This window comes from Parasteatoda tepidariorum, chromosome 3 (assembly GCF_043381705.1).
Source record: "Parasteatoda tepidariorum isolate YZ-2023 chromosome 3, CAS_Ptep_4.0, whole genome shotgun sequence".
Lineage (NCBI taxonomy): Eukaryota > Metazoa > Arthropoda > Arachnida > Araneae > Theridiidae > Parasteatoda > Parasteatoda tepidariorum.
The window spans coordinates 27,577,014-27,600,190 of NC_092206.1; the positions used below are offsets into that span (position 1 = coordinate 27,577,014).

Here is a 23,177-nt window from a genome sequence, read left to right on the forward strand (position 1 = left end):
TTAGAAGACTTTGCGACCCCGACAGATTTAGCGTTCACTAATCACCATTTTATACTCAGGAAGTATTCGGCCGCCGGAGATCACAAACCCTTCGGACATTGACCCACTCCCTACCAGCCAAGCTATCCCGGCCCCGGATATGATTTCGGAGCAAGGCTAAGCTGACCAGCGTCCTCAGAAAACTAAAAAAAACTGTAGTAAATTTCTAAACGGGTTTTGAAAACTCACTGCTCTGCTTTTCAAATTTATTATTCTGAGAACAGAAATCCCCGCTGAGATTCTATAATTTTTTCAAATAATTGGAAAAGTATAGAAGGGAAATTTCGAATATTATCTAAGAAATTTTACTACCATTTTTTTGATTTTCTGAGGATAGTGGTCAGCTTAAGCAAAGACTCATTTGGAACTTTTCAGACACTGTAATTTTATTATTCGTTTTATTGTTCCAAAGGAGACGCTTCTAGACTTCATGTCATATTTTGGCGAATGAATAAACACTTTGTCATGGAATTCACAATGTCCTTGAATTCACTGCAAAACAATACATTTATTTTGAAAGCTGTCTTTCAACGAAACTTCGGAAAACATCATGAAATGACTGAAAGTTCGAAGCTGTCCCCACAAATTGCAAAGCTGTCCTTGAATCGCTGGTATCAAATCTCTAGAGAGCCTATTAAAATGGCATTGGACAGATCAACTCAAAAAAGAGCAATCTTGATGGCTAGCAATTCTAATTAACTAAATATTGCAAGCATTACCCATTAGCAATAACCACTTGCAGTTTGCAAACGCACTAGCTGAACTTACAAATAGAAAACGAGAACAGTAGACCCCCTCCCAGCAACAGAGAATCAGTAGTTCAAATTTAAATCAATCTGGCTGAAGTTATAAAATTTTAATAGTCTTTCTAGCAAGATAGGTAGGTACTCTAGCAAGATAGGTAGGTAGGAACCTTCCTAGCACTATCAGATTTCAAAATCTAAAACTTTCTTGAAAACTTTAAGAATGAGCTCAAGACGCACTTTAAAAGCAAAGGCAAGGTGGTTAAAGCAAAGATGATGATTTACGCATCAAATCAAAGTATCCCTCTATTCAATATCCTGCTCTTGTGTTTTAAGTTTTTATATACATTGAATCTCGCCAAGGCTCTAAATCTTTGGTGATTCGTTTCATTTCCTCCCGGCTTTTTCATGGAAAATTTATTTGATTAATCTAAAACCCTTTTACAAATACATGGCATTTACTGCAATTATTAGAGTATAGTGTTATAATCCCCTCTGATGAGACGAAGAGGTTGATTAAGAAAAATTTAAAAAAAAAGAAACGATTCTAGTGAACTAATGTTAGGTTCGGGAGGGACTACAAGGGATAAAGAGAATTGAGTCATGAGAGAGAAATAAATTATCTGAATGGTTTCATCAGGGTCTGCAAAGCGTAACCCCTTATATCCAGCGTCATGTCAGCATTACAACTTGACGTTTAAACGATAGATACATTTCCTGCAATGGTTAATAGACCCAATTTCTCAAATTTAATAAAATATGTCATTTAGCATATTATGGTTCGAAATGCATAGTTTTTTCTTCTATTTATTGAGCTAAAGAAAATTTTAACTTACACATCAAATACCTGCTTTGTTCTAAAAGTCAATGCCAACGGTTTTTTCCCTTTCTTTTTAGACGAAGAAGAAAAACAAGATTTGAGGATTCGAAGCAATAGCAAGTAGGAATAAATGAATTATAAAACACATTGCATGAAAAAATGTTTTATTTATGTTCAAAGAAAATTTACAAGTATGCAAACTGTCAAAAAAATAACACTATTTTGGATAACTATTTACAAAATGGTGGTAGGTAACATGAGTAAAAATATAAAATCACAAACAGTATGTCGCCTTGAAGTATCATTCCTCCATCCTTAACTATTTCGAATTACTTTATTAATCCAGTCGGAGTAATATAGTACATTAACATATACGCCAGGTACACCAGCTTGGCCACATCCAATACCCCATGAAACCAATCCCACAACGTACCACAATCCTTTACTTTTGCACACTAGAGGACTACCACCGTCTCCCTGTAAAGAAAATTGATAGGCATGAATTGGAAACTTGTTTTTATTAAGTTGTAAATATAAATTAGGGCAGCAATTTTATACCCTTATCTATTGCTCTACTAGGTACATTTGTAGAAAATTTTTGATGTCGATTACAGTTTGTCCATTGAATAACTTAACGATATTAGCCTTTAAGAGCAATTCTCAGTGCGTGAGAAAAAAATCGGATCGTTTGGAGGTGCAAACGATTACCTTATTGTTGAGTTTTTCGTGAGAAAATGCACTGCACCAATTAGGTTCTTATTGGCATTAGTAAATTGTTCTCATTCAGGGAGAACGGTCCCTTAGAAAGCAGTGGGAAGTAAAGTTCTCACCAACTTCATTAGTTTTGAATTGTCAATCTGAAGCTTTCTTAATGATTTCTGCGGTAATCTGCTAATCGCTACGGGAAATACCAATATTTAAATAAACACATTAAAACAATGGAAGGCTTTATTTACATAATGAAGATGTTGTTGGTAAAGTAAAGGTTTGCATTGGGTCAAGAAGATCAGCAAACACGGGGGAACTATTTCCTCCCTCTTGTGCATTTTGTTCATTTGATCGCTTTTCATCGGGGGGTTTATTTGTAGTTAAAAGAATGGAATTTATAAACTCAGTTATTCACAAGCACACAGTAATAACAGTAATTCATAAACATACAGTAATAACAGTAATTTATAAGTTCAAGGCTGTGGCCAATTCCTTAACAGTAAAGAGAAATGTGAGAATTCTACCCACCTTCCCACCAAAATAAATAAATAAAGTTTTAAAATTTAAATAAATTTTGATCAATAAAAAAATGAGTTTTTTTTATAAATCAGTCTTAATCCTTAAAATATTTTTACGTAGCGTAACTAGTAAGAAATGTCCTATAAAGGATTAAATAAATTACCACATAGAACGCGTATATAAATATATCATTTTTTATAAATCAAATTGATTCCGATTTAGAGTAAAAATAATTCGAAATAATAAAATGCAGTGCAGATTTTTTTTTCTTCATGAATGAGATGTTTATCATTGGAATTAAAATTCATGGAAATTCAAATTAAGTTAATAAAGCTTATGGAAAAATATAATTTTTTGTCACTTGAATTTCCATAGTGTCTTACATAAAATTATCAATAAATCAAAAGGGTTATAAAATTTTCCTAAGTAAAAATATGACATATCATAAATTATTTTTCCTTTATTCATAATCGAAAATCTAAGAGGAAAAATGTCGCGATCGGAAAAATGTAATATTCTGATCGAATTCCTGAACTTAAATGCATCTAAACAGTCTAAAAATATTTTTTCCCTCAAGCCGCAGTTAACCATAACATGCTTTCAAACCCGAAAGCAAATGTTTTTAAAATGTGACTAAATATTTTCTTTTTACAAAGGTTCTTAACAATAATCAACTTATAAAAAAGCCAATTGAAAAAACATCCGGCATTTAACATTTTTGTGTTTGATACCATAATTAATTTAAAATCCTCATGAAGTGTTTTTACAGTGAAAATTGGTTTGTAAAAAAAAGTTAACTCAAAATATTATTCAGAAAATTAACTTAACTTGTTCAAAACCATGATCACAAATACGTGATCAAGCAAATCCTTCTCCATTGCCCACGGTATCATATATAGGATTAGCCTATATCTGTCTCCAGCGGCCCATGATCACCCAGACGTGATCTCAATTTGGTACTCTCGTATTACAATTTTGTATTTGTACTTATACGTACTATGTAGTACGCATACTCCCAGAGCCTGACTAAGGCAGGGGCATACGGGGCAGTCGCCCCTGGCCCCCACATCAGAGGGCCCCCAAATCGAACAGAGAGTTCATTTTAAATTTCCTTCTTCATTGAACTTTTTTTAAACAAAACATCAGTACAGTGTAAAATTCGTCAGTTTTATGTTAGCTTCGTCATTAATATATCGTATGAACACAAAACATCTATATTTCTTAAATCCATGGGTTTCTAGGAGGGAATTCAGCTAAATTTTCGCAATTACGATGGACAAATTGGGCCAATGAAAAGCCTATATTTTTGTATATCGCAAAATGCAATCTGCTTACAAAAATACGGGCTTCTGATTGGCTTAATTGAGTTATCGTAATTGTGAAAATTTAGTTGAATTCCGCCCTTATGTCAACAAGGATATGAATTTTATGCAGCTAGATGACAAAGTTAACAATCAGAAAACTGTCTTCGCATGCTGGACGTGGAATTGTCAGAAAATCAATAAAATGGAAAGAACAATATTTCGTCTGACCATTGGTGGCGGAGGGGGGAGGGGAGCACTTTATAGCTATTTAAGGTTCTAGTCAATTTTTTGTTATATATCTATAACGAGGTGAACAATTTAAATAGCTCCATTAAGTTCAGCTCTCCATTACTGAAGCAGAGGGGGGCCCCAAAAGAAGTTTTTGCCCCGGGCCACAATTAGGCAAAGTCGGGCTCTGCATATTCCCGGAGTTGACGGGCCTGGGGAAGCGTTTCTTTCCTTCTCCTGTCCTGAACGGCTTAATAAAAGATACTTTATAAATATTATTTTTTCTACGAAGTTAAGAAACCCTCATACAATTTCTAAAAAGTACTAGGGTGCGGTGAAATGATCAAAATTTCACCTGTGTGCACAGCATGTGTTTTAGATACCATGAAGATAGCAAGTCTATTTTCATGATATAATTCACATGAAAATAGACTTGATATCATCTTCAAGAGTAAAGTTTTGAGAAGGATTCTGGGTGCAGGGAATAACGATGGTACATGAAGGCTCAGATATAATAAATATCTGTGCAGGCTGATTAGAGAGGCAGATATTATCAATCACATCAAATTTGCTGGACATATCTGGCGAATCAGCCTATACTCCTTAACCTCCAGATTTTTAAATTTTAAACAGGGTGGAGCATGAACCAGAGGAAGGTTCAGATTAAGGCGAATCGAGTGCTCTAAACGTGGTTTCGAGGTTCTAAAAGTGAACAACTTTAACACCATGTTGAGGAAGAGAGCAGAAGGAAGAAGGTCTCCGAAGAAAGCATTAGCCCACAAAGAGCTGTCAAGTCAATGAAGAGGTAGAAAAAGATCGGAGTTACAAAAGGGGTCTAGATGGTTTTGATTTCATCGAAAAAGCACCAATGCACAATTTTATGTGACTTATCTATAATTCATCTTAGGATTCTAAATTTCAACGGGAGTATAACATACGTACAGATATTATTTAAATGTTATCCCTTTTTTGTTATCCCTTTTTTTATAATTTTTTTTTAAATCTAAAATTTGAAGGGGAAAACATGCTATAACACCTCGCACGTATGATTAAAGTTATAAAAATCACGATGAGTCATAAAATCAGAGTCAAATATGTTCTTTCTAAAAACCATGCTAGCTCAAAGAAATTGGAAAATAAAAAGCATTTTTTAAATTAATTGAAGCTTAACTATTTGAATTTTAGAATTAAAAAAAATTTCGACTAAAAAAATAGCTGGGAAGAATTCTATACTCATACCAATTGCCAAGTTAACTTAATAAGTTAATTGGAAGACAAGAAATCTAGATATCTTATGATGAAAAAATCTGAATTGATAAAAACAGATTAAAAAACAAAACTTGGAATGCTTGAGTTTAGAGGCAATTCCAATTTTATTTTATTTTTCCCAGTGTTATTTTATGCTTGGCGTCAAATAGCTCAGAATAAAACAAGTCCTAACATATATTTTTTTCAAAAAAAAGAAGAAAAAAGAAGAAGAAAAAAACGAACATTTTATTTGGAAAAACCCTATAAACCCCTTTCAAATAAAGAGTTGAGTGGATACGCCTTCCTGTTATTTGTTGTCCGCAAGGTTTCAATCAGCGAAATCTCACATGAACTAACACTCATTTAACGATTGCGCCATAGCGTTCGCAATCCTTTCGTTTTGATATGCTGCCGTGATGCTAAAAGAAATTTTTTTAAAGTAATTCGTCGACTTTTTGCAGTGTGGAATTTCCTCAAATGTCACTTTGAACTCTTCATCAGTTGAGATTTACGAAATTTAAACCCGTGGCAAATAATTTAATGTTCTAGAACTCAAGATCTTTCAATCAAAAATCTTTTTTTTTTCCATTTTTAATTTATTTATTCAAAATCTCATTTATAACCTTCCTTCATTAAGCATTTTAAATAAAATCACGCAGGAATTTGGTTTTAAAAAAGCTCATTTAAAGAAAAATCCAACTTACCGTGCAAGCATCTTTTCCGACTTCTCCGCCAGCGCAAAGAAATCCTGGGTGCAAAACGAAATCAGGTCCAAGATTAGTACTTCTTAATTGTGAACTGCAAAGTGATCGGCTGATGACGGGAATATCAACTTCTTTTAAGACATTCTGATACTCTCCTTGTGACCCTATAAACAGAAATTGAAATTAAATACTAATTACGTACTAATTTACTTGATTGAGTTGATTTAGTGAATGCCTTACTTTTAAAATCGATGAGTTCCATGAAACAAATACGAATAATAATCAGAATTAATAAATAAATGCTTCTGCCTAAATTTTGCTATTAAGTGGTGGTACGACTAATTATTAGAGTTATTTGTTTTGAACATATAGGGTGCTCCGTAAGCTCTCCTGTTAAATACATATTTTTAGAATCCTGGATAAAAAAAAATAAACATATTCGGGATCTTAAATTAATATTTAAACGAAGAAAAAAGAAAAAAGTTCTTAAAATCTGGCGCATCATTAAAAAGGATGGTGAGAATAAGAAACAAAACAAATATCTATCAAAAATATGTTTGATTGCCGTAAAAATGGAGAATTGGGGAAAGGTTATTTTTTTAAACATCTTCAAATTTCGATCGTTAACTAAACAGGTTTTGGTGCTTAAACCGCGTCAATCCTAACACTGAATCCACAAATTTCGATACCGTTTTTAATTTTTCCCGGCTTAAATTTTATTTTGCGGAATATGCATAAGTATTTTATTGCATTTTTAACATGGATACCAAAAGCATGAATTAAAGGCAAGGATTACTAGTTTTCAGATTTTCAGCCTTACCTTCCTCACATTCGTTAGATTTCAATAGCTAGTTTCTTTCCAATCTAAAATGCTCATTTGCTATACCTAATGTGTACACCTTTTTTACTTTTTTAAATTTAAAAAGAACTCTAAAAATATATTAAATGTGGTTATTTCGAACGTCCTTGTACATTCTGTTTTGTGCTGAAGCAAAACAATGCAATTGGGCAACTGCAGGTGACGTCACGCGTAGGTGTCGAACCAACACCTCCTAGAATAAGGAAGGCCTCAGCACGGATTAAATTAGTAGTCCGATGTGACGAAGTTAACTGCGCAGTAGATGAAAAATAAGAAAGATGTCATTACGTTCGGGGTACTAAGCTGCGCAGTGGTTGAAAATACGAAATATGTCATTACGTTTGGACTACTAAAGGATATTTATGGTAACCCGTGCAGAGGCCTACTCTTTTCTAGGAGGTGTTGGTCGAACCCTGTCGTAGCTGTCAACTTCTGAATCGAGGCAATTTCTTATACCACAGTTTAGCAGATAATCAGGTTTGACACCTACGCTTAACGTAACTTGCTGGTGCTTAATCAAATCTGATCCGAAAATTTATTCAACGTGGTAATAAACCAAGCCTAATAGCTGTGACGTCAATACGCCATCTTGGTTATATATAACCAGCAATCTTCTTTTTTCGAGTTTCAGGTACTTGTTGATTACTTTCCCAATAAAATCTGAAATCCAAGGTAATTTTCAAGCGGAAAGTTGGCAACTACCCAAAACCGTTTGATATTTTTACAAAAATTAAAAGGGCTAATATTGGCTTGGAATGGCTCACTATTAAGTCTCAACTCAATATTTATATAGTGTATTGATAGTTTTTAATGTCAAGTTATATAACTTAGAAAATTTGGAACTCAACTCAGAAGACAAAGACGCATCTGAGTCGCATGTCGTAACAAATTTACTTTATTTAATGATTTATTTATTTTAAACATTACATACATAAAACGTATAAATATATAAAGAAAAAAAAAACTCATAACCATGAAGTGATATTAAAAAAATTTTAAAAATGTAAAAAAAAATTTAAAAATTTGAATTGTTGTTTATGCTCTTGTTCGCTTGTTGTTTCACTACTTACAGGAAGAAAAAAAACACTCAAATTGAGATTCAGAAACTAAAAATTTTACATTCCTGAATATGCTATAAACTTTAACTTTCCAAGAAAAGCGTAAAGGGACTGAATAAGCTCAACACATTTCATTCCCGGGAAATATCTTCCAGGAAAAGTGTAAAAATGAGAATTTGTGAACATATCCATGAGTAATTAATTACTGGAAAATATCTCCCAAGAAAAGCGTAAAAGAGGCCTACAAGAATGTTCTCAAAATATTTTTCCCGGAAAATATCTTCCGTAAAAAAACTAAAAATTGATATTTATAAAGATGTCACATTTATAAATATGTCATGAGTATTTTATTCGGGGAATGAATCATCATGGTAAAATGTAATATTGGTAAATCCAGGTTTATAAATATGTCATATTTATAAATAAGTCATGAGTATTAAATTACCGGAAAGAATCCTTCAGATATAGCACAATGGTGACCAATATGAATATGCCTGAAACCTTTCATTCCCGGGATATACCTTCCGGAATAAGGAATATATGAATACATTATGACATTTATGAATATGTTATGAATATCCGAGAAATATTTTCCAGAAAAAGCGTAAAAGATACCGATATGAATATGCTCTACACATTTCATTCTGGGGTAAATGTAAAAGTTGTCATTTATGAATATGCCATAGCTATTGAGCATTTAATTCCCGGGAAATATCTCCCAAGAAAAGCGTAAAAGCTGACATTTTTTAAAATACCACGAATGCAAACACAAATGTAAGAAAATAAATAAGTACCATTTAATGCATTTGTAGTTACTTACCAAAGAAATTTTTACCCCATCCTGAAACCCAACATTTTTGATCATCATATACTTGTCCGGGCGTTGGTAGGCAAGCTGGATTAATGTGAGGTAATCTATCAACGGGTTCCGTCAAGCGAAGCAATGCCAGGTCACCTTGTAGGGTTTCAGGATCAAAGTCTGGATGAACAACCATAGTAGTCACATCTTTCTCAGTGTATGGATAAATTTCATCTTTTCTCTTAACGTCCCATTCTCCGAGTCGAACAAGAAGAGGTGAATTGGCATACCTTTAAGATATACAAATAGGGTTAAAGGTATCCATATTATACCATCTACGATATTTATAAATTTATTTATTAAAAATTATAGTAATTTTTTTTAAATTTTTATTACACATCTATATATATATTTCTCTTACATGGTGACAAAAAAAGCTTCATTACAACTCCCCGAAAGGCAACGCTAGAAAATCGACCAATGATTGCCGTTAGAAATGTCACATGCCAAATCTAGCTGAGGTGGCTAAACATATAGCGTTTTTAAAAACGGAAACGGAAATAACCAGAGAGGGCATTCTCACCAAATCTGATCTCTTCAGAAATTCTCCCTATCAGCTGCGGCAACCTCATACTATTAAGCTAGGCAGAAGTGAGTAGTCTTTGTCGATAGATCTCCATTTTAGTATTTCGTCAAAAGCAATTCTTGCTGTAAATTTGTGCAAGAGGGCTTAAATGTTCTTCTCAGAATTTTCATTTTTGGTTTAAAAATTTTCGGACAGATGGCATTGCAGACAATAAATCCCTTAAATTTAAGAAAACTTAGTGAAAGTTAAAAGCAAAATGTTTAAGTATCTTTTACAAATTAAAATAAAATAACAATAGTTTTGAAATGTCAATCACCATTCGCAACCACTTGTTCGTGGGATGAAATCAGCAAACATAAAGTAGGAAAAGTATCGCGCCATCTGCTTAAAACTTTTCGAGCTAAATCAGAAACTCTAGGAATAAAACTTATGCATTTCGACATAAGTTTGTTGAAAATATTTTTAGTTTAAGCCTTAACCGTTTTTAAACTATAAATTTTTTGAAAACTGTCGGTCTATTTTGGGCATCCTGTATACTATTTAAACGATTCTTTACTAACAAACCGTTTAACACCTAGTTATTGATAATTAGATGTCATGAATTTCTTGTTCATCAGTCAGTTAGTCCTCCCTTGCGAGGACATTGTTTTCGTAGCTCATTGTTAATTCAATACGAAGCCGAACGTTATTGTTTCTAATTTTCTGCTTCAATAGGTTGTTTATGTTTATTGACGGTAATAACATAAATCTAAATATTTGTCTTCAAAGAAAATTTCGCGGCAAGAAATAAAAATTATAAAGAAGCAATGGAAGATCCTAAAATTCAAAAAAGAAAATAAACGTTAGAGCTCATTATTTATAACGAGTAAAGGTTTAAACACTTATTTGCTTTATGTTATTAGTGACTCTCGATATTAAAAAAATTGGAAGCGCTGTTGGCGCCTCCGTCGCTGTTTTCGTCGTCCAACTTAACGATACATTTTAGTTTGCTTGCAAAAACTACATGGCTTAATAATTTCAAATTTCGAAATTGCATAGAAAAATGAATAGGAATTACGATGGAATAAAAAAATTTAACATTCGATAATTCAATTGAGAATTATTACTTGTTAAACTTGCAAGAAAAAAATACCATGCGGCCGTTCTGTAGGCTGCAGAAATACAACAACAGAGTTAAAATTCAGCTTGCGAAAAGGACCATATTTGTTAATGAACTTAACACAGAGTTTTAAACGTAATTCTAATTTATTCGAAAGTTATTGTAATTTTAAACATTTTTTTAGCAAAATTTTTTCCGTTGCTTCTTATTTTGCAGCTCAAAAGCACTTAGAAACGGGGAATTACAAAGGTGTGTAAAAAAATGCACCATAAGTTTTGGATTAAATAAAAGATTCGATTATAGCTCTAGAATTTTTAACTGTTAAACTTGTGTTTAAAAAATGTCCTGCTGGCTGATCTACTGCCGGCTGAAATGTTACAACAGAGTTGTTGAAATTTGACTTGCTGACAGAACCACTTAAATATATCCGAAAATCTAGTTAATTTTATGCCTTGAAACTACTTATATAAAGTTGACGAGAGTTTTTTTTTTTTTTCGAAAATCCTATTTGTTCGAAAGTTATTTAATTTTTAAGCGCATTTTGCTATTTGTTTCTCTTCAAATAACAATTATTCATCCATTGTTGTAGAAAAATTGCTTAAGTAAAATTAACGAAATAAACATATTAATAAAATGTGCTTGGATAGAATAATAATAATAATATATTTCATAAGTGAAATTAGCTTTTTTATGGATTTTTAACGAAAAGAACAAGGATGAATGAAAAGCAACCGCGGGGGGTTGGTGAGCAAAATGAAGAAGGGGAGGGGAAGCCTCCAAGTTCATATAAAAGTTAATAACTGCGTTATTAACTTTTAATAGTAATAATAGTTTGCTTAACTTAATGTTATTGAACATTTAAGAAATATACTTACTTGCTGACACAATGTGCCACAGTAGCTATCCACTGCGGAGCTACCAAAACACCACCACAAAGATAGAGGTTTTTATCTCCAACAACTTTCCTCAAAATAGCTATCTAAAAAGATATTTTTATACCACGATTACTATTTTGGCACAAAATAACATACATAGGTTATTGACAAATTTCCTTTGATTTACAACTCCTTCAATATTAGTCAACTATTTTGTGCTTAACCAATAACTGCTACATCATTNAAAGCAACCGCGGGGGGTTGGTGAGCAAAATGAAGAAGGGGAGGGGAAGCCTCCAAGTTCATATAAAAGTTAATAACTGCGTTATTAACTTTTAATAGTAATAATAGTTTGCTTAACTTAATGTTATTGAACATTTAAGAAATATACTTACTTGCTGACACAATGTGCCACAGTAGCTATCCACTGCGGAGCTACCAAAACACCACCACAAAGATAGAGGTTTTTATCTCCAACAACTTTCCTCAAAATAGCTATCTAAAAAGATATTTTTATACCACGATTACTATTTTGGCACAAAATAACATACATAGGTTATTAACAAATTTCCTTTGATTTACAACTCCTTCAATATTAGTCTAATATTTTATGTTTAACCAATAAATGCTACATCATTTTGTAAAAAAAAGTTAATTGTTAACCAAGCTTATAACCAAAACTTGAATATTTGCCACATCTTTCTCCCAAATCTAAACAACACGGGCTCGGGAGTGGGCTCGTTCCTCTTTTATACACAAACGAGCAGGGTTCGTTATGTAACAGAAACTGTCAAATCTTTTTTCCTTGCTTTGAAGATCGACAAAGGTTGAGGAGAATATCTAGATAACAAAAAGTAAGTCAAATATTGCCTAATAAGAAATTCAAAATGTTGTTTTGAAAATTATGCACGCATAATAAGAAATACATAAAAAATATCCCAAAGAGCATCACAAAACGTTCCAATCCCTAGTCAACTATTTTTTTTTTATCTAAGTGTGATATTTACTATTTTGTTAACTATCAAACTATGCTTCCTAATTCTTTCATTGTATCACAAATATGGAATCACTTTCCCCTTTCAGTTCATTTAAAAAACGTGGTTTTTAAAAACTTCATATTATTGTTAAGAACTAACTTTAAACTAGCTTTTAAATAGGTTAAAAATAATTGATGAACAATATCGATTTTAAAAACAATAAATTGTAAATACCTGCCATGGATATTCTCCGAAATCAGCAGTATCAGTTGGATATTGCGCTTGTCTAGACCATATCATGTCAGAAACTCGCTGAACACCACAAGAATATGGTGCTCTAGGTTTTGCGGGATATCTTGGGGGTGGTGGGTAGACAGGAAGTTCTGGTAATGGTGTTGCCACTGGATAAACATTATCATTATTATCTGTGTCATCAATGTTATCAAAATAAATTTCACAGCAAACCTTGTTTGGCTCGCAAACTCCTTGATCTCGGTTTTGTCCCACAGGATTCGAGTTTACAATATTCGATTTAAATGGTAATGCTGTTATATTCTGAAATAAATTTAATAAAATACTTTTTTAGTCTTTAAAGGTAGTGTGAAAAAAATTAAATCACTCCAATGTAATTTGCAACACCATTTTTTTCTTTCTTCAAGAAATATTACGTTTAGAAAAATCTTAAGTTTAAAAATTCATCGTCAAGGTAACCGTTAAAACTGAAATAGAACCGTTTATAATAATTTTGAATTCGAAATGTTTTTTTATAGAAACATTGATACAAAAAATTCCATTGTAAAATTTTACACTGCAAAAGTACGGACCATAATTCAAATTGAAGCACATAAGCAGAAATCTGGAAGCTTTTGTTCTTATAAATATCAGCAGTCAGAAGAGCAGCCAAGCGGTCTTGATCCGCAATTATTTTGTTCTGTAACTGGCGTTGAACAAGTGAAAAAATTCTAAGTTTACGGCTATTAACGTTCAACTCCGAAGCCTTGTAATTTTGAACCCAGCCTAGAAGACAAGGGAACTCCTTTATAAAGAATTGGGAGAAATTTGCTTTCGTGGAGGGCTTTTTGATGGAACTAACCCGCACTAGCGTTACATGGAGAGGAAATATACACGGTTATCCCGACCGTAGGTGGTAATTCTAACCCTCTTGAGGGCAAGAGGATTCTAACTTATGATCCCTCTGAGAATGTGTTACATCAGCGCTGTGGTCGGTGCGAGCCGGAAGCAAAATTCGTATCAACCAACAACAGCTAGGATTCGAACCTGGGTCATCTCATTGGAAGGCAAACGCTCTGTCCACTGAGACATCGCTGCTTTGATCCACAATTTTATAATTACAGTAAGGTTATGAAACGTGTTTCTGAGCAATTGTAGAATACGAAAGCTAAGTTAAAAATAAAAAAAAAACTTTTAAAAGCCAAGAAAATTTTTCCAATCACTTTCCTTCACTTGAAAAAAAAAAAATTTTTTAAATTTAAAAAAACTATGTTGGTTACTATTTAACTGTTGGTATAAGTGAGGTTTTTCATAGCTGTACATCTTATTATTATTGCTATGCTTAATGGGCTTTGAACATGTATAGCGATAAGAAACAGTATAACATAAATTTGAAATACTTTTTTCAAATGTGGCACTTATGAATCAAATTGTACCTTAGTATTGTTTCCATATAAATACTTTAGAAGTTTCCATAATTTCTATTTTATGAACACGAAAAATGCTCTCCATACTACTTTGAAAATTTGGCTCATCATTATATTTCCGTAAGCCCTGTATCACCAATATACATCCAGTGGGGTTCAGAAAGATAAGAGCTTCACGGGTAATTATATATTGAATTTAAAGCTGACTTACAGAAAAGTTTGGGGGAAAAATTTGTATAAACAGTATGTTTATATATTTTGCTCATTGTAGCATTTTTTACTCGATATAAGCAGTCAAAATCATTTTCATTTCTTAATAGTACATGTATAGTGCTAAAATAAAAAAGTGAACTCACAGAATAACTTTTGATCCTATGATCGGATTTTCACGTACTAGGACTCAATATTCATGGTTTGAAGATGCTTATTAGTTAGAGCAGACAATATTCTAAGTTACGAAATCAGACATAAAAACGTACTTTCTCTGAATAAACATACCTTTTCTCTGAATAAGTATAACTTTGGGATGAAATTTGGTTTCTTAACCTTCAAAATATTAGGAGAATATTAGGAGAATTCAAGAAAATCTAGTACAAAAAGTTTAAGCAGGCGAGCAATCGAAAATTTCAGCCCCTTACTTCATTTCATTTTGTGCGTATTATACATATTACACATCTTTTAAACATTTTCTGTAATTTTTAGTTTTAAAGTCAAATATCTTAATATGATTTGCTACTTACATTAATATAATTGCAACACTCCTTCATATAAAATAGGACAATAATAATGCACAGATTTTAATATACAAATCACGACTAGAACTTACTTTATTTTGTCTGATGTAATTCAGAGATCTAATTCGTCGTTTACGAGCATCTAGAAGCCTTCCACCAGAATTCAAAACTCCGTCTTTGCATAAATAGTAAGGAACACAAATGCAGGATGTATATTGTGGGGCTCTTGTAACAGCTGGTGGTATTGGCTGTTTCTTATAATATCCAACAGGTGGATTTATTCCTGAAGGATGCTCAATCGGTAGTTCCTGTGGAAATATCTGGCCCTTCCCTGGAGGTGGTGGAGAAATATTTTTTGGTTGCTTATTAATATTGGTAGGAGGAGGAACAGCGGTATTTATATTCACTCTAGGTTTGTAGGCAATTGATTTTTGTGGAGCTGGAGGTGCAGATGATTTGATAACTGGAACTACTGGCGATTGAGGAAATAAGTATTGAGGAGTTACTGGTTTAAGAGGTGCTTTTAGTGGACGTATAGCTTGTTGAGGACTGACAGGTTTAACTCTTGGTGGTGGATTAGGTGCAAGAGGTGGGTATTTGCCATATCCAAGTGACGGGAATTTAGAAATGGATTGCTTGTTATCGGATGAAGTTGTATCGTCACTTGATTCGTTCGTATACACCTTAGATGCAGGGAAGGGAATATTCGATTTTGAGACATACTGATCTGATAAAGGTGGGAACTCAAATTTTTGTATACTGTTGTTATCATCTGCTAGATCTGAAGAATCATCGTAGCTATCCTCTGGGATATTTTGTGGAACAATTTCTTCAATTGAGTCCTGCCTTAAAACAGGGAAAGAAGAGTAAAATCCGAATTTTGGATATGGTTCTGGCTTACTTATGACTCTGAAAAAAAAAAATGAAAAAATTTCTGAAGGAACATTATTGTGGGGTATATTTATAAATCTCAATCAATTACATGCATTCTTTGAATTCTAAAGTAATATTTATGTTAAATAAATAGCAATACAATGTAAAACAACTTTAATTAAAAAGTTATTAATGTAAGAAAATTTTATTGGATGTTCGTTTAATGACACATTAACCGAATATGGCTACAACAAGAAAAATGAGTGGAAAATTCACTGCCGTAACTCGGAATCGTGGACTCTGTATCTACCAAAAAAATAAATAAACAAATAAATAACAGAAGCACTCTTTGATTTTTAAGAAAAAAGACAGGTATTTATGTGTTTAAATTGAATATAAAGTGTTTATTTGGTGTATTATAAACGAAATATATTGGTTATTTCGTATATTATAGCAGATCAATCTGTCTTAATTATTTAAATTCGGTTAGTTCCTAAATCTAACTATTCTTTAACTAAAATTGAAAGGATGATCTGGTTTTTTTATAAGTAATCTGTTGTTAGATAACAATAAAAGTTCTATTAATACCTACATAAATCTTTATATTCTTATAATTCTGTCAAAATATGTTGATGGTATTTTCCAGTGAATTATTCTAAAAATGCATATTAAGGGTGATCTCTGTGGAACACCCAGTATGCATGATTCCAGTAATTTTCTTATTCTCAAAAGTAATAATATGGAATAGTAAGTAATATTCTAAAAAGTCTGCATACTTAAAATATCTATTGATCAGTAATTAAGAGATAAAAGAAAATTAATAATAATAAATTGTACTTACCTAGATTGTACTTCATTTATCAAAAGTGGAGCTGAGGGAAGGGTTAAATTCAGGAATCTGCCACCTCTATTCTGAGGAAAAGTGAGAGGATAAACTATAGTGTATGCCCGATTCAATTGCCTGGGAACAAAATTCTGAAATATTATTGTTTTATTGTCTTCAGAACTTGCAGGATCTGCTTCAGTTACAATTCTAGTTGACGGTGCATAAGACAGTTGAAATGGTATTCCTGCAAATTATTTTCAAATTTAGAGATTTATAGTTGGGAATGAGTTAAATTTTCTATGATGTAAAATGCATACCAAAATTATTTGATAGCACTGTTTTCATCCATAGTAGTTGAAAGAAAGAAATGAGAATTGAAGTCTGCATTACATAAATTTTAGCTTCTGTTCCTTTGGAATCAATGAGACCACTGAAAAATAAATCAGAATAATAATTATTTATTACATAATTTTAAATTAAATTAGTTCATTTAAGTCTAACATAATATATAATCAAATAAATAGATATAAAAGCAAAGCAAAAAGATCCAAAAAGCAAATAGGCACAATTTTTCAAAATTAAATTAAAAACATCGGATAACTAAGAAATATAAATAAATTTCATGGAAAATCATTGATTTAATTGTCTACTAAAATTAATAAAAGAATATATATATACATAAAAGTCTTTTAGTTAGCTGGATTGATATCTTTGTCATGTGTACATTTAATTCAGACAGATCCATAACTAAATATTTCTAACTAACCAACAGCCTCCTCCAATATTCAATTAAATACTTAAATTAATAGAAGACAATAATTTCGATTAATTAAAATTTGTATTTGAATTTTGACTGTTATTACATATAAACTTTGAATTATCCAGTATAATCTATTATTACAATGCGCAAATCCAATTTTCGGGCTAATCCAAGGTAACAGACTAACCAAATGCTGTTCTCCTTTCCTCCCTCTAAAAACTCCTTCAATGTGTTAATCCAATCCTCTTTTAATTTATCTGATTAAAAAACACAGCAACAGAATATTAATATATAAAATCAATTTCAATATTCATTTTAAATTTTTAAGCTTTTCGTCTGCTTTTCGAAAGGCAACCGTGTAAAATACACTGTATTTTTCTCATTGATATGAATTTCATATTAATTAGCCTTTACTTTAGAAAGATTTCTTCAAAAGTGGATAAACCGTCTGCTACATACCAAACTAGTGTCATAACATTTGATGTTAACTTTGTTTTTCTTGCTTTAGATGCAACAAAATAAAAATCTACCTTTATTTTCAACATCAATATCTTCTAATTGTTTTCTCCAAATAAATTAAATGATTGATTTATTTATTTTTAAAATTTATCACCTAATTGAAATTAGAAAATGAGAAAAAAAATTCGAAAAATTAAATAAAATGCTTCTACTTAGAAGTTGAAATTAAGAAATTTATTCGTTTGTCAGAAGGACCTGTAATTAAACGACATTACTAGTCCATTTATATTTTCCCTGGTCTGTTTACATGTTTCTATTAAATAACTTTTTTTTTTGAAAAAAAAGAAGCTAATAAACTTAGTTTAAAAGAAAAATTGCTATACAGAGAATATGTAACTACAAAATTATTATGACACTTGCTACTGTGATACTAAAACATAGACCAAAACATGAAACTGAAAATCAAAAAACCAAAATAGTATACCATTCCTTTACATTTATTCCTGGTTGGAGGAAAACTGATAATTATTTTATGGGTGATCCGAGTCAAACTTTTGTGGTATCGGACCAACGAACCACCGATTATTTCAAGACCTGGCTCTACCATCGCAAATCCAAAGTAATAAGCTGAATGTGTTTATGGAACAACTTCTTCAAACTGCTCAAACTATCCAATTATCCATCTTCAGTTTACATGATGGAAAATATAACTATAACTCCCAAATAATGAGAAAATTTTAAGTTCTACAAATTACTTCACTTTCCTCAGTTCTATTTAAAATGCTATTTTTGCAATGAACCAAAATTACCAGACTCACCAGAGAAAAAGAACAGTGATTCCCCTTTCCAACTTTCTCTTATCCGGTGAAAGCTTGATGCGACACTTTCCCTGGACAGGTCTTTTAATTCTTTCAGTGATAACAGTTTGGCTTACTCTCACCCATATGAAGATGAGTTCGCTGCTTTTGACACAGGAATCAGTCTGAAATTTAAGAATGGGGTCAGGCAGCCTCTCAGAGCGTGTAAAATGCTGAAGACTCAAAGAAAAGGCGTCACCCCTCCAGTTGACAAGAGTCAAATGGAAAAAAAACAATAAAACTAGTAAAAAAAAGGGTTTGTTATTTGGAGAAAGTGTTTTTCGCTCCGTATGGATAGCTCTTACCTTGAGAAGGAAAAGAATATGTTGGACGTAGAATGATAAAGACTAAGAGAAATGGAGGTAAATAATCCTTTGTCAAGATGGGATATAAAATTTAAATTGCCCCATGACGACAGGTCTTGCCAGGTATGGTAAAATATGGCGATATCAATTACTTTTCGGGGTGGTTTTATGGAATAGACCGATGAATTTAACTATTCCTGGAGAAGTAGGGATACCAGAAAGTATAATCGCTATAAATCAAAACAAATGCTAAAAAATATAAACAATGGCGCACACGCTCCTAGAAGAATTTTATTTTTATACATCAGGACATACACCATTACTCTTTCTGCAACGGGAGTTAACAAAAAAATTTGATGCTACACTCAAATACTGAACTTTTATTCTTGCCCCGATATTCTACATTTATTTTCATTAAATGAAAACAATTGTTTGTGTTTTTGATAAAAGATTTTGGGTTAAAAACAGTCAATGTCATGCGTAATACCAAGGGAAATATTTTATAACCGTTATTTATCAATGATGAGCGAAGATGAAATTTAGGCAATCTGTGAATGTCATAAAATTGTTTTTCCTTTTCGGGAATTTCTATAAATAAGATGACATCAGCTAACCATCAAAATGTAAATTTCAGTTAGTCTAACAACTACAGACATCGACGAAAGTATTCGCATATATAGCTTATTTTAAAGTTCAGTTTAATTTAATTAATAAAAAGTATAATATAGATATTTAAATTGAAATAACTTTTTACTCAGAACTTCACTTTCTACAAACAGTAAATATTTTAGTTTTTCTTCAAAGATACTATTTAGTGCTCTAAATTGAAACGATATCAGCCTGAATGACTTTTGTTAAAATTATTAGATTTTCACGAACTTAATGCTGATCAAAATTATTCAAAGAGTATACTCCGAATATGCTAATCAGTTAACGTTAACTCTTAATTATGTTACGGAAACAGACGCTACAAATTACTTCATCTGGATAAACATACTTATTTTTCCTGAGTTGGACTTTTGAATATCAAAATATAGGAAATAGCCGCAGTCGGGAAATTAGGTCCGGATAGTTTAATCAGGGCAAACGACTGGTTGAAAGTTTGGGTTACTTAGTATTAATTTTACTTTATGCGTATTCTTCATATTTTGGAAAAATTTTAAGCAAATCTAATTTTTTTGCACACAATTTCAAATTTAATTATGTCATACAGAATTCCTTGTAAAAATAATTCCAAAATTTTTTTATCATTTTTATTATTTAATTTAATAAGGGTCGAATTAATTTTAATTTGGTTTGGTAAGCAAATTATTACAACTCTAATCTTTATCTAAATGACAAAAATGCAATATTTGAAGGAAATTGGTGGAACATTTTTTGAGATGAAGAATTTTAAGAATATAACTCTTTTCAAATTATATAACTCAGAAATTATTTAATTGATTTTGTTACAAAGATTGTATTATGTCATTTAAAATGGTGAAAAAAAATTATGCCTCATAACTTAAAATTTTCTCAGATCTTCTTAAATAAAATAACAAAAACTATCAAAAATGATTTTTTACATGAGATTAGCTTTGGATAAATTAAATTTATAATTCTGTGAGTAACGTTGCTCGCCTCTGTGACTTTGGTTCACAGGTGCCCACTAGGTAACGCTAAATGATCATTTAGAGGAAGTCAATCCCTTCATCTTCATAGGCAAAGATTCAAATTTAGTGCCTGCCATTGGAGAAAAAAAATATTTATAATTCTGTGCAAAATTTTTCGATTCACATAAAAATTTCCCGAGATGTAGCTAAATATGCAGATAAAGAAACTAACTTAAGAGTTTCATATTTTTGACAGTTTTCCTAAAAAAAATATTGGAGCAATATTTTCCAGATTGAATATTATTGCAATAATGTATACTTTGATTGGCAAAAATCTAAATCGTTGGTGAAAGTACATCTATTCAAAAAAACGTACGCTTTTGTATAAGTTTCTATAATTTCATTAATAGTTAGTATTAATTAATTAGCATATTTGAAGTTGAATATTGTTTGAGATGAAGAATTTTAAAAGTATAACTTCCTTATAATATAATTTCTAATAATTATAAAACTTAAAAACTATTTAGTAATTGATTTAGCTTAAATATCGTATTTTGTCATATAAAATTAATAGTTTCAAATAGTGAAGAAAAAAACTATGCCTCACAACTTAAAATTTTTTTCAAACCTTTTTAAATTAAATAATAAAACTTATCAAGAATTATTGTTATTTGAGATTATTTTTGTATATATTAAATTTATAATTCTGTACAAAAGCTTTCACTTTAAATTTTCCAGCGTGATGGCTATATATGCAGAAAGAGAAGTTAAAATTAGAGTTTCAAATTTTCGACAGTTCTCCAGCCTAAACTATTGGGAACATATTTTCCAGGTTGCTTCTATTATTGCATATTTTAATGATTTAAAATCTAAATTCGTTAATAAATGGCTATTAAAAAAAGTACGCTTTTGAGCCTTTTTCTGAAATTTCACTGAAAGTTAGCACTAATTAATTAGCATATTTGAGATCACTCCTTCAAACCATAAAGATTGGCACAAAAAACAGTCCCACCTCTCCGGAAAAAAATTGAATAAGTAAATAAAAAGTGGCCATCGGAAATAAAGCCGCCACCTCTACCAGTGTTATGAGTAACGTCTGATCCTAAACATTCGACTACAACTAGGAAGATTGATTTATGAGGTCAGAAAGCTGTCAAATACCTGTCCTATGTCAAATTTAGCCCAGGCATCAGAAAGTTACATTTTTATTTCTTCTGCACATTGCAATACAAAAGATATGCAGCTATTTAAGTTTTGATCAAACGATTTTTTAAGCAGTGGATTTTAGAAACTCGTAATTTTGAGGAGAATAAAACTCACCGAGAAATAATTTTTTAAACATATAGCTCAGCAGGGTTAAAAATATGGTGATTTTAAAATCTAACTTTATCGTAGAAACTAAGAATACAATTATTTTTTATATTTTAACATTAGATGAATGTAGCCATAGAAGTTTCTTTAACTGTGCAATTATCGTTTGCTTCAATTCTAATTTTTCTCACCGAGTGAATGGTTTAAATATTTTGATCGTCTGTGTTTTGACTGTTGTTTATTTAAAATTATATTACTGTATAATCTTTTTAATTTCGATATTTGTTGAATCATAAACTTTTTGACGAGAGAAATTTGTTAGTTTGCATGTTAAGCCTCTTACATAAGTTATTTTCAATTCCTGCTTAATACTTTTGTCATTCGAAGTAATGTCATTGCGACAACTCATGGAACTTTTTCTTAGTAAGCTTTGAATGTTACATTTAAAGACACTGTTTTGAATTCCATTGCTTATTTAGATGCTATAACATCTCTGGATTACTGAAGGTATGAATCACATATTTGAATATTGTGTGTGTGTTTTAAATGTAAGTTTATGAACCTGTACTTGAATTTTAATTTCATTTTGACTTCATTTGCTTTGATCTTTAAATGGCGAACTTGTAAAAGTTTAACTCCCTATACGTATTTTTAAACATAATCTCAAACGGCACTTTTTATGGTAGGATTTTTTTGTTCTTTATTATTTAGTGTCATTTAGTGTAAGGGGAAAAAAGATCCCTAAACTTTTTCTATAAAAACTTATGCTTTCTATATAAACTTTTGTGTTGCCCTCAGAGTCAGATCAATTTCGTCATTCTTAGACTTGATTTGCATAACTTATTAAAAATACTATACAACTAAGCATTCTTTAGCAAACCCAAATGTTTAATTTTTAGAAACTTTCTTTTATTTTTATTTACATAGTTCTATATGAATTCTATTCTAGAAAATTTCTGGGTTGATTGTAACATACTAAAGGATTGATTCTGCATTATGATTCAATATTGTTGTTGATAAAGTGCATAACAAGAAACAAATTTACACTATTTCTATAAAAATATTTTTATTTTAACTCCTAACGGTTGAAATACTAGTAGTAATAATAGTTTTAAACGAAAATTAAGTGTCACGACATTGTTCGGTTTTTACAATTGCTTTTATTTTCCAAACTTTCTTTCTATCTATCTATCTATCTATCTATCTATCTATCTATCTATCTATCTATCTATCTAT

The 23,177-nt window shown here is 31.3% G+C and overlaps 1 protein-coding gene across 1 annotated transcript; it reads right to left on the reverse strand.

Annotated features, from left to right (window-relative positions):
* Positions 1–1,773: 1,773 nt before the first annotated feature.
* LOC139425203 (uncharacterized) lies at positions 1,774–22,936 on the reverse strand. The gene is made up of 12 exons (XM_071179092.1): positions 22,918–22,936; positions 18,695–18,974; positions 16,975–17,087; positions 16,673–16,901; positions 15,051–15,867; positions 12,801–13,121; positions 11,989–12,088; positions 11,821–11,921; positions 11,590–11,693; positions 9,051–9,319; positions 6,314–6,477; positions 1,774–2,079 (listed from the first exon to the last, which is right to left on the reverse strand). The coding sequence occupies exons 1-12, from the start codon at positions 22,934–22,936 to the stop codon at positions 1,918–1,920; spliced, it is 2,679 nt and encodes an 892-aa protein (XP_071035193.1). The 3' UTR covers positions 1,774–1,917.
* Positions 22,937–23,177: the final 241 nt, after the last annotated feature.